We start from the raw sequence: 15,767 nt of genomic DNA on the forward strand, positions 1-15,767 counted from the left end.
AAGGTGGTTCTCAACCTTTTTTCTATTGGGACACACCTGACAGATAATGCTTACATTCATGACACACTGAACATTTGACCATCGAGGGGCTAAATGTAAACATATACTCTGCATCCACAGGAACCCTCCCCAAACATTGAATGCAGAGCAGAACTAGGATATTTGAATTACAACTCACCATATAGAAAGAGATATTCTGATTCTGGTGCTATGTCAGTAACAGACCACAAACTCTCTTATTACCAGGCGCACTGTAAAACCACTCAGCACAGTGTTGCTATGGTATACTGTACATAATTCCAAGAACTGAAAACAGCAACAGCCCTACCTATGAAAAGGCAGCAGTGCACAACCAGCGCATGTCCTATTGAGAGTACGAGAATGCAACAAATAAGACCGATACAAATCCCTACCTACTAGCAAAATACTTCACCTCAGACACACATACAGATCCGACCTTCTCCAAATACAGAATAACAGACCACAAATTACAAATGTGGAGACACGACATGGAACGGAAACCTCAAAAAACCACTCTGCATGATGTGCAAATCTGGAGAGCTAGAAACAGAAATACATATCCTCCTACACTAAGCAAAGTACAAAGAGAGAAGAAATGCACATTCCCCAAACTGACAATATTATGGCTCTTGCACGCCATCACTCCCCCTCCCTGCCTCCATCATCCTTCACTTTTCCCAATTACTCCCTTTCAATCATCCACTCACACTCACATCCCAGGCAGCATTCCCAACCCCCCACATCCTCTTCCCTGTGCTCCCCCTCTCCTGCTTAACTCTTCCTATTCCTTCATCCTGTTTCCCACCCTGCTCAGCAGCCCCCCACAGTCCCTCTCCTTTCCACCTCTATCTGCCCAGCATCCCCAACCTCCTTTCCCCTACCCTGCACTGGGTGAAGAGATCATCAGCAGCACCACTCCCAGACTTAGCAGGGGAAGATAAAGTTTGTGTCCCATCAGGCCCAGATCAGCAGGAGCTGGCAATGTCTCCCTCTGATCTGGGTGAAGGAGGAAACAGCCTCCCATTGGGCCAGAAAGACGAGAAGGAAGTGAGAGCAGCCTCCCATCAGGCCCAATATAAGAGAAGTCAATTAACTCCCATCCGGGCTGATAAGGAGACCGCAGCCTTCTGCTGGCCCTGTGACACCTCCCAAGGACTCCCGACACACCTGTTGAGCACCACTGTTTTAGAAGGTTGGATCATCTTGGGTGAAGCTGCATCCCAGTCTGCTAAGCAAGGTATATCAGCCTATATATCTTGTTCTGAAAAAGCTTCCAAGGGCACGAGCGGTGGCTTGGGCAGAAGAGCATTAGCTTCTGCTGGAGGACACTATGCAAGGAAGCAATGTGGTCGGCCTTGCATTATTTTACCAGACATTACCACGTGGATGTGTGGACCGTCGGGGCTGCCACCTTTATGGCAAGGGTCTTGAAGTTAGGCTTGTCAGGATCCCACCTAGCTTGAGGCTTGTTTGGGTACATCCATTGTGTCTGGACTGCTCTGGTAGGACAGAAAAGAAGGAAAAATGTGTATCTTACTTGGAAAGACAATCTAGGAGCCTGCCCAATTACCCTACAGCCTGTTCCATAGAGATTTGTACTCAGCAATCAAGTTTTGGTTGGTAGATGAATGTTTGTTGTTCTTATTTCCCTTGGTTGGTGGGAACTAATGTTTGTCAGTGAATGTTAACAATTCTCTTGCTCGGCAGGGGACTGAAAAGTTTTTGTCATTGCTTTGTTACTGAAATACTAGATTGCCACTGGCTGCATGAAGGTCTAATCTAGTTCTTCTGTCTCCACCTGCTGGTAGGTTAGCAAACTCTGTGTGTCTGCACTGGTTTGGAAGGATTCAAGGAAAGCAAATGTAACAAATTACATTTTTCCTTTACATAGGTAAATTGATTTTGAAAATTGCTCTCTCTGAAAATCACTATATAAATATTGTGATAGAAACTCAAAATACTCTTGTATGATTATTTCCTCATAGCATCAGTACATATTTTGTGTGCCAACATTTTTGGTATGTGTAAACATTAAAGTGCAGTCAATATAAAGTGCTTATAATGCAAAGATTACGGTACTGCCCTTAGATAATGCAGAAGGCATAGGATGTAGAGCTGTGCAGTAGGATTACTAGCACCAAATGCTGAGAAAAACCTAGATGTCCACAAGTATGGTTTGGTCCATGTTTTGACTTGTGTATAGATGCAGAGACCAGTAACGTAAATGTATCAAATGCCTACCGTAAGTAGGATTGGAATAATATAAATGGAACTATTGTTTTAAAAGCTTGGAGCATATCTCTATTTAGAAGTGTGCTGTTTTATCAAAAAGAAAGCAAACTAAATACCCCCCAATCATTTTTTTTTTTATTGTGGAACGTCTGCTCTTTTAAACATTTTGATGGGTGCGACATACTAGTTTAGTGTGGCGGTGCTGAGATAACATAAGTAAACTGGGTTCAGTCTGCAGTTCTAAGAAAAGGACAAGCTAATTACATTGGGTTTTCTTTTGTAATGATGGTTATGGCTTAATTTCTGTGTGGGGCCTTTAATATTTAATGCAACCAAAAAACGTTTAACCTCATGGCAATAGGTGGTGTTGCCGTGAGGTTAATACAGTTGTGGTTGTACTAAGTTCTGTGTATAAAGTCCTACGTTAGATGAGAAAGTATTGCATCCATTGACTACATAGTGCCCTGCTAGCTATCTGCTCCCGTCTCTAGAGTCATTCGTTAAGTTTTGGTTGAGAAAACCTTCATTTCTGTCGCCACAGTTAATAGAATAATCCTCTTCAAAGAAAGCCAGCACGTGATGGCTGCTCTGTGCTAAAACCTTACTTTATTCTGTATGTTGTGTTACTTGAATGAAATGTTACATATTTGACTCTGCAGCTGAATTACAGTATGAAGGCAGCATTCACAGATACATAGGGTCCCTCGTTTTCAGTTTTTATTTTACTTTCCTTGGGAATTTCTCCGTGTTTATTGTAATGAACAAAAACTGGAGAACTTTAGTGGAAAAAATGAGTCATTTTTTTGTAATGATTCTCTTCCATTTTTGTTCATTACAATAAACACGGAGAAATTCCCAGGGAAAGTAAAATAAAAACTGAAAACGAGCTATTTATATCTCTAGTTTTAATGGGGACCATGAGTATAACCGTCCTGAGTAAATACCCAATGGGCTAAGGATTATTTGTTGCTTTTTTTTCCTTCCCCTAATCATTTGTTTTTGTGCTATGTCATAGGTCCGAACGTAAAGTCTGTTGCCAGCGCCGTGGAGCAGATTTATCCATTTGTGTTTGAATGCAGGAAAGAAATCTTATAACATCCATCTTCACGGTTTAGGTTCCTTAATCTAGCACCTTTTAAAAGCTACTACAAATTGGATTAAAGCAAGAGGAGGCAAACTGGACCAATTGTAACTGAGCAAATACCGACTCTTTTAACTTCATGGCCGCAGCCTAAACGTCAGCCTCTTCGGATTTTATTTTGAACAATACTCTATTGAGGGGCGAAAAAAACAAAAAAGAAATGTTTACAAGAAGTGAAGCCGCTGCTTTTTAAAGGACGTCCTATTTATTTGTGCAGTAATTCCTGTGTACTCATAAGCGGAGCTGTGACGATGTGCACTAATGTTAAAACATTTTATTGGAGCTTATGTGTTTTATTTGTGAATAGTCTTTTACATTTTTTATGCTGAATATGGGCACCAAAGAAGCTGTACAAGTTCTCTTTTTTCACTCGGATGTGTAATAATAAAAGATTGAAAAAAAAAAATCTCTATTTGAAAATGTGTTGCCATAGCAAAAAGTCTCTTTTTTTTTTCCCCTGCCACTTTCTGTTTCTATGTTAAAATTCCAAGGTACGCACCTTCCATTTAAGCGTGATCTGCTGGATACTTATGACCCGGATTGCCTGTGGTCGGAGACCGGATGCCTGCTTCAGTCAGCCTTTGGTGTCAGATTCGTCTTGGTATATCTTGTAATTGTAAAACATGCAATGTGTTTTTATCAGTCCTGGAAGTAGACGGGGCAGAACTGTATGGTGTTGGGAGCCTGCACAGAAGTGTGGGCTGTGCATCCAACGGCTGCTTCTGGCTTGGCCGTTTCATGCTGCTTTTTATGCAGATATTTTGGCAGTTTGTATAAAGACTGACTATAGTGAAGTTTGGACATTTTACGACTCAACTGAAGAGAGTATAATGCATTCTACTTTTATTTCAAGCTATTGCCGTGGAGATACAAAACCTACAGTAGGTGTGTGTTGATTTAAGCTTACAGTGAAAGCTAGAATATATATCCTGTGCTGCAGGAATGATGAGGAATATAAAATTGGCCTTGTTTATATTTAGCTCATGTATATTCTGTAAAGGGTCTTATACTAGTGGTTCCCAAACCTGTCCTGGAGGAGTCCGAGCCATTCCACAGCATGCAAATTTATCTCATGCATATTCATTGTGGATATCCTCAAAACCCGACTGGATGGGGGCTCCCTCAGGACAGGTTTGGGAACCTCAGCCCTAGATAATAAAACTTAGCATTCATGCCAAGACTGTTTTGGGTGCCCTAAATTAGCATCCGTGCTAAACCCAGCTACAACCTATTATAGTATGTGAACTAAACATGTATGCATGCAATTACCATAATGAGATTAATACATGTATATTAGAGTGAGGCCCTCTGAGCCACTGTTCTAACACCAGCTCTAGAGTAAATGTTAGCATAATGGTCCTATGAGCGTATTAACATTTAAGAGTGGGATGAGACCATGCCGTGAGGACCTCTGCCCTGAGGATCCCCTGAACCCCCTCCTGCTGCTTTGTAATGTATTTTTACCATTTGGGAGGGTCCCTATCTTAACTGGCAAAAGTACCTGAGTGGTCCTGCCAGCAGACTTCCAAATGCTGCTGCCTGGTGGTGCTTCACCAGGGTAGCAGTGAACTGAGAGGGCTCAGGAGGTGTCCAAGAGCAGTGACATCCACCATTCTTACCTTCCCTTTCCCCTTCTTCCAGTTACCATTGGGGATTTTCAGATAGAGCTTGCACACAAACTAAAGGGCTCACCAGGCTCCATTTAGCATGTGCTTTTTAGCTTATGCACACACTGCATCTCTAACTTTAGTTCCTTTCATGTTCTCCATTTTTAGCATGCATTATAAACTTTTTAGTAAGTGCATACATCTGCCCCCCCCCCCCCCCCCCATGTATTATTTTTGGATAGCACTTGTATGCCAGAAGCTGCATCCGGCCATGTCTTCTTTGTCTACATTTTATCTTCTTAGGGAATCTTTATTTACTATTAACACACATCTGTATGCAGTGAAGAGATTGCGAGCAGAGATTTGAATGCTCCATCTTCTAAGTATGATCATGCTTTATGTGCTGAAATGGTACATAGGTTGTTGCAATAGTAGAGGCACTTTCTCTGTCGCACATGTACAAGGCAGCTGTTTAACTTCACATTATGGAGTTCCTCTTTTGCATGTTTATTACTTCCAGGTCATGTGGTTAGGTAATGAAGTAAAATCACTTTTTCTTTAGCATCCCTACCCCACCAATCCAGACCAGTGTGGTATTCCCCTCTGCCAGATGGAGACAGAAAAACTCTGTAAGCAGACTCTTAAAAAAAAAAAAAAAAAAAAAAAAAATTCCCTATATAGGTTGGAGCAGCAAAGCACTTAGATGGCATTTCTCTGGCTCCAGCAGATGGTGCAAAACTGAGAGCTCCAGGGGTAGGCGGTTGGCAGGCACAGAGGCCCTGCCTTGGGGCTCTGTTTTTCCTTGGAGTGATTGGAAAGTGTCCTTGGGGGGAGGGGGGTAGCCATATGGTTGGTCTGATCCTGGTTTGGAAAGGTTTGGTCTTAAGTTGTGGTTGGCAGGAGAGAAAAGGAGGATAAAGAAAAGTGCAGAACTTCCCCTGTCAGGAACAGAAGGCCGCTCTATGCAGCCAAACCCATGTGACAGGTCTCCATTTCTGGAGATCCCCTGCCTGTTGAGAAAACGTGCTCCAGGTGTAAGACCCGCAGGGGCTCTAGTGAGGTGTTTTGGTGTGCGACATGACATGTTCAGCACAACCTGGTCAGATGCCTGAGTTGTCCTAAGAGAGGTTGAGCCCTCCCAGGGTTAGTCACATGGGAAAACAAGAAAAGACTGCAGAACCACCCCGCACAATGGAAACAGCTAGGTTTTTGTTTGGGGGTTTTGTTTTTTTTTTTTGAATGGTTGTTGTAGGACAAGAAAATCAATGTGGCTTCTTTACTCAGGCAAAGTTCTGAGGTGTTTCTTCCCAAGTCGAGCATGGGCCTCTCTTCAGGCTGCAGGTACAGGGAGGACTGGGGCACCTTTTATTGTCCTTGGTGCTGGCAGCCTGTTGCTCTATGCATCTGATTCTTTTGCTTCTGGGGAAGCTGTGGTAACAGGAACTACAGTGTAGGGTGATCTCCTGGAGCTGGATCCTGTTGCTAAGCTGCCAAGGCTTCAGAGACAGCGGCCTCAGGTACTCTGAGAGAAAGGAGGAGAAAAAGCCAGTGAGGCAGGGTGTGGAGAGCCGGGGTCCGGAGAGGGTTTCCTTCCTCTGGAAACTCTTTAATGAGACCATTCTGTAAGGGAGAGCTGCTGCCCGCGATAATGGGGTTTAAGGACAGTTGGATGGAGGTGAAGCCAGTAGAGGGATCTTATCCTCGCAGGAAATAGGAAGGCGCCTGGGCATGTTCCTTTTCCTCATGGTATAAAAGATACAGTTGTAGCTGAATAAGGAGGTTCCTGCTTCTCAGCTAAGTGGCACAGAGTAGATAGAGCTAAGCTGCCCTGACTTTCTAAGGAAGGGCTGGAACATATATTTAGGCTGCCTAAAGTCGATGCATCAGTGATGGCAGTCACATGGAAGGGGCGCTGCTCTCACGGATCCTGGGGAGCCCCTGTGGGGTGCGGTAGTCTTGTTGCTAGGGCAGCACTGTGATGGGTACAGCAGTTAAGGGCAGAAGGTGGTTCTCTCTTGCGGAGGGGGAGACCCAGCTCTCCCCGTCTCTGTTATTGCCTTTAGCACAGATGCATTGGATGACTTGATTAGGACTTGAGGTAACACCATGGTCTCTGTGGCTGTGCCGGCAGGCTGCAGAGTCTGCTTCAAAGCTGTGCTTTTGTACATTTCGTTTAAAGAGAATCCAACTGTTCAGAGACTTAGAGAAGCTAAAGAAGAACCTGGGAGAGTGGAAAGCTCCTAGAATACCAGTGGATAAGAGCTGGGGGCTCCTTCAGAGATGCCAGGAAAACCTTTCCTTAGGCAGAGATCCAAGGGGTGTCTGGCAGGGATCAGTCCTTTTGTGGTACCTTTTAGAAGAGGAAAGGGCAAAGTTTCTCCCGATGAAGGTTGGGGTTCACTCCAGCGTACTGCAGCTCGAGGGGGGGAGGGGTTCCCTTTGATTTCAGGAGTGGACCCAGATCGCTTCAGCCCTCCGGGTCCTGCGCATAATCCGGTTTGGGTATCACCTGGAATTCAGCAGGCCAGTTTCGGACACCTTTATCACTTCCCCTCGTCCCGACCGTGGCAAGTGCAAATTCCCTCCTTCCCTCTCCATCCCAGCATGTTTATTGTGTCCCGTCCCCCCCCTTTTTAAACTGTACCTTTGAATGAAAACTATCAAACTGTAACTCAAGAATCAAGAAAAAAGAGATTTATTAATAAGCATCATGCTGACGCGGGGCTGACTACACTCCAGCCCTCTCTAAACAGTAGCCGCTTGGTATGCAGGGACGTCAACGCCTCGCCCCCCACGTTATCCTGTAATTTGAACTTTGATTGCTGTTTAACCATCTGCAGTGCGACGCCATCCTGCTCCATAAAAGAGCAGGAGTCCCTTATGAATACGCAGCATAACTCTGTGGGTGGTGAGCAGGCCAATCCCGGCCACTGAAGCCGAAGTCTTGACGGGCAGCATAGGGACATTGGTATTCCTTGTCTGACCAGCTTGCAAACCCGCCACAGCCCAGAGCAGCGAAACCTCGCTTGCCAAAAGCGCCACATACTAGCTCAGCAACTCTGGGTAAAGCTGCAATCACATCTGGGCCTGTGTTTGGAAGTTGGTTACACAGCACACTGCTGTATAACACTGCTTTATTACTGTGAATAATGGTGAGCCCGTGGATATGGACCAATACCTGACAGCTTTTTGGTTTTATTTAAATTTTATGTTAGGCAAAAACCCCCAAAACTAATAAATACAATTAGAGTTTTACATGAGAGCAGTTCAACACTTAAAATGTTAATACATTCTTCCAAACCCTGTCCCTTCCTGCCCTTCACCCACCAACCTAATACTTCTAGTGCCTACTGTATATTTCCATAAAACCTGCCAGGACCCTGTCCAACAAAAGCTACTGCTACCTCTTTGATGTTTCATGTAGGCTGCTTCCTTATGTAGGGGGAGAGGTGAGTAAATTGCAGGCTGCTACCCACATAGGATCTGAACAAGATCGCCTATCGCCACTTTTTTGACCAGACAAAGCACTCGGTGTTACCAAGCTTAGACCTAGCAATGTTGTCTATGTCTGCGCTCATACTGCATGTAGTTGCAACATAACAGACCAGTACGATACACTAAGGGGCAGATTTTCAAAGATTTACACGCGTAGGGGGGTTATGCACGCCGCCGGGCCTATTTTCAAAAGGCCCGGCGGCGCGCATAAAGCCCCGGGATGCCTGTAAGTCCCGGGGCTTGAAAAAAGGGGCGGGGAGGTCCGGGACGGGGCGGAGTCAGGCGCCCGGCACAGCAGCCATATTTGCCGCTGTGCGTGGGATTGCGCGCTGGCACTCGGCCGGCGCGCGCAACTTCAGCCCAAGGGCTGAAGTAAATTGTGAAATGAAGGGAAGGTGGAGGGGTAGGGAATTTCCCTCCGTGGCCACTCTGATCCCAGGCGCGTGCTAATCCCAGATTTTATAAACTTGCGCTGAGCCACGCGCATGTTATAAAATCATGGCTTTCCCCGTTCCCGCCGAGGCCGCGGAGGGAACTTTCCTTCCGCTCCCCCCAACTTTCCCCTCCCTTCCCCTATCTAACCCGCCTCCCAGTCCTACCTAAATACCCCCCCCCCCCCACCTTTGTTGTCCTTTTTACTCCTACCTCTGGCAGGCGTAACTTGCGCACGCCGGCTGGCTGCCAGTACACGGTCCCCTGGCACGGCCGCCGTGCCGGAGGCTTCTGTCCTGCCCCCGGACCCCGCCCCTTTTTCAAAGCCCCGGGACATACGCGCGTCGCCGACCCTATGCAAAATAGGCTCGGCGCGCGCAGGAGCGGGTTTTCGAGGTTACGTGTGTAATACACGCGTGTAACCCTTTGAAAATCCGCCCCATTCTTAATAAGGCCAAACAAACCCACTGCCTTAGCCTCGCCAAAGCTCACCATCCAGGCCCCTGCCCCTCTCTTCCCCCCAAAAAAACCCACTAATGTGTTGAATATGAAGCCACTCCCTAAAATGGAAACACAGCCATAGAATAGAATGAGTCTGCTCCGCATGGGCTAGTGCTGTACTCAGAACTAACGTACAGGGCGAATTCAAGGCAGTGATAACCTGCAATGCAGGTTACATCATGACAGCAGCACAGTGCTGTAGCGATCCCCAGCCTTAGGATTCTAGAAAGGGCACTGTGGTGGGACGAATGTACCCAGTAGGCATCACATGGCCAAATGTAAGGTCACAGTAAGGGGGTGCAAAGGCAAGAACATGGTGTGATGTGCTAAACCCCATCTTTGGCCAATAGAAAAGACCGCCCGGTCTATGGTACCTCATATATAATGTCTATGTTTAGACATTTATAATTAAGCCGCCGTTCCTTTTGTTCCATTGCCTTTTCTAGTTCTCTTCAGTTACACTGTCCTATACCTCTGACTAGCCTAGCCTCCAAGTTATCTACCCTTGTTATATGTAACTTCCGCTTCTAGTGAATTGTTCTTGTTTAAGTTATACCCTTTGTTACATGTAAACCGATCTGATATGAAATTTTTCATGAAGGTCGGTATAGAAAAGTGTTAAATAAAATAAATAAATATAGCAGTATGACTATGTCGAAGGAAGACCTTTATCAGATACGCAAGCTTGAAAATTGTCATGATAAGTCATGTGGTGTGGCAGAATAGCCCTGAAAATGAGTGTTGGTCCAGCGACCCTGGGGTAGTTAATTATAAATACAATTATATAAAGCAAAGGTTGCAAGAGCAGAATGAGTGATGGGAAGATATTAAGGCCATATGGCAAACTCACAGGGTCACTCATCAAAATGCGTTAGAGCCCTAATGCCCACAATAATGCAGGCGATATTTATCGCATCGCATGCTGACCCTGCAAATTTCTGAAGTGTATTCAAGTGAGTGGATTTTGGGAGGCGTGAATGACAATGAGAAGTGCTAATGCTGCATGTGATAGTACAACGCATGCATTATGTATAACTACACCTTTTTCCCCTAGCGTTATGCCTGAAAAGGGGATTTTCACAAATCTTGATTGGGGAGGGAGGGAGGGAGGAAGAAAGAGAGCGAGAGAAAGAGCGAGCGAGCAAGCTGTTCTAGGGTGGTGCTCATATTAGTCATCTATTTATACCACTATAGGAGAGTCATCTAGTAACTGGAGGTGAGGTTTTGGTGGTGGACTAGGGTTCTGGGGACCAGTTTTACATGCACAGTTAGAGATATGAAGAGTACAGTGAAGATTTGATGTGATTTGGAGTGAGGAAAGGTACACAAAGATGAGATTTCTACAATGTACTGACTTTTTTTTTAATCTTTTATTTATATCCTGGGCGATGTACATAAAAACAATCATAACATTTCAAAATGATAAGCCAAGACTTGGGAAATTTGCTGCCTCCCTCCCCTCCAGGCCTACTCCAGTCTGTGCCCAACGGCTTCTTCTTCTCCTCAGGATTCAGAGTCCTCGGTCACTCCAGCACTTGGAGGTCAGGTGAAATATTGAGCATGACCGCATCTGTAATACAACTCGTCTAGCAATGCTTTGCTCTGAATCTTACAATCCCCACATTCAAATTGTAGGACAGGACATCTTGTCAACAGACTCAATAATACTCTTCCCACAAAAGTGTGGTCAGGGCAGTCTGGGTGCAATTCTCTCTCTCTCTGCTGTCTCTCCTCAGAACTCAACAGACCCCTGATCCACAACTGTCACCTTCCTTCATAATCCAGTTTTCTTCTCACGTGCTTCTTTCAGCTCCATTCGCGCGTGTGTTCTGCTGCAATCCTACGCAAGGCACACCCTGCTCGTGTTCTGAACCAATGGGTTGAAATCACTGCACAGAACTGGCTGCTGATCAACCATGCAATGCACTGCAAGCTCACTGATCACCTCTTTCTCCCACTTATGCAAAAAATCAGGAACAAGCACCATTTTGTGCAGTTTACTGTACGCAGTCCATACACACTCATACAGCAAAAAAACCCCAAACAGAATTAGGCACAAAGCAACTGGTGGGAGGAGTCAGAAAAACACCTCTGCATCATTATGACGTCTCGTTCTAAATCTTCCTTTCTACTGAAAAATCCTTCTTGTGAATTATTGATACTTTTGAGGTGTTTGAGTGCCTTTAGCATACCTCGCCTTATCCATTCCTAAGGTCCTTAAGACATACAGACTCTACTTAAATTTCAGGAAGGCTTTTGACATGTACAGGAAGCTGATAAATAAGATTTTGGTGGGTGCTGAAATGGTAAACTATGTTTGAACAGGGCTAAGTGATAAGCAGGAGAGGATAGTGATAGAGTTCAGTTTTCATTCTCTTTTTAAGAACTAAAGACCAACAAACAAGTTGTTGTAGGTGATACAAATGTATTTAGTCCAATAAAAAAGTTTCACCTACAAATTGTTTGCTGACCTTTATTTCTTAAAAAGAAAATGAAACTGAAAATTGTTAAAAGTCTAAACAATTAGTGCTTGTTAGACTTACAGCTGCAACTGATAGATTATAAATCACTGATAAACATGTATAAGGACACTTGATATCCTGTATTCAAAAGGCAAATTTTCCACATAATTTCTGCTGTTGAATGCGCAACTTTAGACACGAGGTGCACCATTTACATGTTTGGCATTTATTTTAATTCTCTCTTACCTACCACAATTTCTCCTTCCATATTCAGGGATACAGATTACTCTGTTTCCAAAAATGCATGTGTTTGCTTTCAAATATAACTTTTTTTTTTTGACCCAGCAGTTTTCCCCTGCTTCTTTTTACTTCTAGCTCAGTCAGAACCAGGACTCTGATCTATCACCCTGAGCATTAATTCACAACTATCCATGCATTTGCCCCCTATCTCATATCCCTCTCCTCCAAACATACCTGGTCTGATGATTGCAGCAACAGGCCTGGGCTTCGACTCATGTGAAAGACAACAGCAGTTGGGTAGGCTTTGGCCCACATCACAGAGACAGATAAGCATTGACTTAAAGAAGCGCGTGTGTTCTACGGGAGAGTGGCATTCAAGGATCAGGTATGAAATAAATGAAGTATTTGGAAAAAAGAAACAAAGAAAAATCATTTTGAGAATAAAGATGGCGGCCATAAAAAGGTATAACCAGAGTGGTTATTTCATATATATGGCTACTGCACATAGCCACAGATTAGGGAGTTCCCTATGTATGGTTAGTAGTTGATGACATCTACAATCAACAATCACAAAACTTAATTATACCAATGTGTTCCATTCCAACTCTTCATTTTATCCAAATGGCTCCATAGTTTTTAATTTATAGATCTAAAATTGCTCCTTATGACTGTGAAGTGACTGTAAATTGTGCCTCCCTCTAGTGCTCATGTCCCCTGCTTGATAATTGATCATTTCAGTTGTGAAAATGCTGCTGTAATCTTATACAGCAAGTGAATAATGGTGCTTTTCTGCTCTCTATTTAAACAACTATAATGCTCTGAAAGACACACTTTGATTAGTCTTTTAGTGCACCTAACATATATTAAAAGGCATTCAGTGATGTACACAACATTGCTTGATAAACACGATGTGGTTTGGTAAAATGGGAATTCCTCAGTTGTAAGTGGATGTCGCCAAAAAATGCCATGAAATGTTTGCTAACAAAGAAAATGTTTCCTCCTTAGATTTAAATCTGTAGATGTCACAATTCAGATGAAGCCATTTGGGTTGAATAAAGAGTTGGAATGGAGCTCATTGGTGTAATAAAGCTTTGTGATTGTTGACTGCTGAGATTTACAATTTAAATTCCATTGTGGTGTTGCAGCGTTTCGTGCAAGAAGGAGGCTATGCAGAGATGGTTCCATCCACACAGCAACGCTCATGATGTGTGGTTCACACTCCTGAAGCAGGAACCGGAAACACAGAGCTTCACTGAATGCTGGCTTGGAGATTTTCTACTTTTAAATGTCACTTGGTTAAAAATAAAATGTATTGGACTATGGCTTTTATAGCAGTTTCTTCACTTCACACATAGGTCTATGATTACAGAGTGGAGAGGTCTTTCTCTGGAAGAGTGTTTCAAGAGTATTTTCTTCCTATGACATCTCATATATAAGCACTATTTAGTGGGATACCGCCATATCAGGCTATATCTTTTAAGGAAACACAGAAAAAGGGTAGTAGTAGTTCTTTATCTCAAAAGTAATATCTAAGAACTAAAATGCAGTGAATACGGGGAAAGAAGGAAGCACGGTGGGTTATCTTGAAAAGAGATAATAGCACTTCCATTTATATTGGTGTGGTCTACAGGCTTCCCACTCAGGCAGAGTATGAGAACAGAGATCTGGCCGAAGACATCCAAAAGGAGGGAAAGGAAATGTTGCTGGTTGGAAATTGTAATCTACCAAACGTGGATTGGAGTATCTGGTCTGCAAAATCCGTAACAAGTGGAGAGATTGTGGCTGCCTTTCCAGGAACTCGGTTCAAATAAATAGCGATGGGGCCCCATGAGGTTGGGGCGATACGGGACCCGGTACCCACAAATGTAGACAGTATCTCTAAAGTCCAGGTAGGTAAGCACCTAAGCAGCAGTGATTATCAGATGGTATTGATTTGATATGAAGGCGAGGGCAGAGAGTAGTCACACAAAGCTCAAAGTCCTGGATTTCAAAAATACTGACTTTGGTAAAATGGGAACGTACCCTTGAGGAGGAGCTGGAGGGCTGGGAGAGGACAGGGGGCCAAACTAAAATGAGCTACAATAAAGGCAACAAGTCTTTATGTGAGAAAAGTATTAAAAGTAAGAAGAAAAGAGGTGGTTGAAAAAATAAAGGTAAAAAGATCAATGTTAAAAAAAATACAAAGGATCCCAAAAAGAAGAACACAGAGAAAATTACCTGGTTATTTGAAAGAAAGGAGAAAAATAATCAGGATGGCAGAAGCTCGAGTGGAAGAAAGGATTGCTAAGGAGGTAAAATGGGGTATCAAAGCATTTTTTTCAGATATGTCAGAGAAAGGAAGAAGGCCAGATGAGGAATCGTAAGACTCAAAGATGACAAGAGGCAATGTGTGGAGAGAGATGGGAAAAAAGCAGAAATATTAAACAAATACTTCCGTGCAGTGTTCACTAAAGAAGACCCTGGAGGAAGACCTTTGCTGGTGAGAAAGCATACAGATGGGTCTGGGGTAGATACCACCCCAGAGAGTGTTTGGCCGGAACTAGCAAAACTGAAAGTGGACAAGACCATGGAGCCCGATGAGACACATCCCAGGATACTAAAAGGGGCTCAGAGAGCTGCTGGCAGGCCCAGAAAAGGACCTGTTAAATAAATCCTTGGAGATGGGAGTGCAGATGGGTGGCTGTGGTCCCACATCACAAAAGTGGGAGCAGAAAGGAGCTTGGAAACTACAGGTTGGTTAGCCTTACCTCAGTGGTGGGAAAATTAATAGAGGCTCTGGTGAAGGAAAGGAGAGGGAACTATCTACAATCCAGTGGGTTGCAGGATCTGAGGCAAAATGGTTTTGCCAGAAGTAGGTTGTGTCAAATAAATCTTATTGAAATTGCTGACTGGGTAACCAGAGGATTAGATCAAGGGTGGGCACTTAATGTAGTTTACTTGGATTTCAGCAAAGCTTTTGATACAGTCCCGCATAGGAGGCTCGTGAATAAAATGAGCAGCCTGCGAGTGGGTCCCAAGATGATGAAATGGACTAGAAATTGGTTAACTGACAGATGACAGCGAGTAGTATTACATGGAGCTTATTCTGAGGAAAGAAAGGTGATTGGTGGATACTCTTAGGAATTGGTTCTGTGGTTCAATATCTTTGTGAGCAATATTGCGGAAGAGTTTGTCTTTTTGTTGACTCTAAGATCAGCAACAGAGTGGACATCCGTGAGGCAGAAGAGAGAATGAGAAGTGATCTAAGAAAGACTGAGGAAGTGGTCAAACGTTTGGCAGTTGGTATTCAATGCCAAGAAGGGCAGAGTCATGCATTTGGGGTTCAAAAATCCAAAGGAGCTGTACAAGCCATAGGGCAAGAAACTGGAGGTTCACGATCCGAGAGACCTCAGGGTGATAGTGTCTGATGATCTGAAGGGGCAAAGCAATGTGACAAAGTGGTGACTATAGCCAGAAGGATGATGGTCTGTGTAGAGAGGTATAACCAGTAGGAAAAAATAGGTGATAATGCCTCTGTACAAGTCACTGATGAGGTCTTACCTGGAGTGCCATGTTCATTTCAGAAAGGATGGATACAGATTAGAAACGGTCCAGAGCAAGGCAACTAAAATGGTGTGGGGTCTGCACCAAAAACCA

At 44.0% G+C, this 15,767-nt stretch overlaps 1 protein-coding gene across 1 annotated transcript in view; it reads left to right on the forward strand.

Moving 5' to 3' along the window:
* TBPL1 (TATA-box binding protein like 1) overlaps window positions 1-3,800 on the forward strand; it is a 74,485-nt gene extending 70,685 nt beyond the window's left edge. The window contains 1 exon segment of the mRNA XM_029596605.1: window positions 3,269-3,800. Within this exon segment, the coding sequence (XP_029452465.1) occupies window positions 3,269-3,348 (80 nt within the window). The 3' untranslated portion in view covers window positions 3,349-3,800.
* Window positions 3,801-15,767: the final 11,967 nt, after the last annotated feature.

Source organism: Rhinatrema bivittatum, chromosome 3 (assembly GCF_901001135.1).
Source record: "Rhinatrema bivittatum chromosome 3, aRhiBiv1.1, whole genome shotgun sequence".
In the NCBI taxonomy this organism is placed as follows: Eukaryota; Metazoa; Chordata; class Amphibia; order Gymnophiona; family Rhinatrematidae; genus Rhinatrema; species Rhinatrema bivittatum.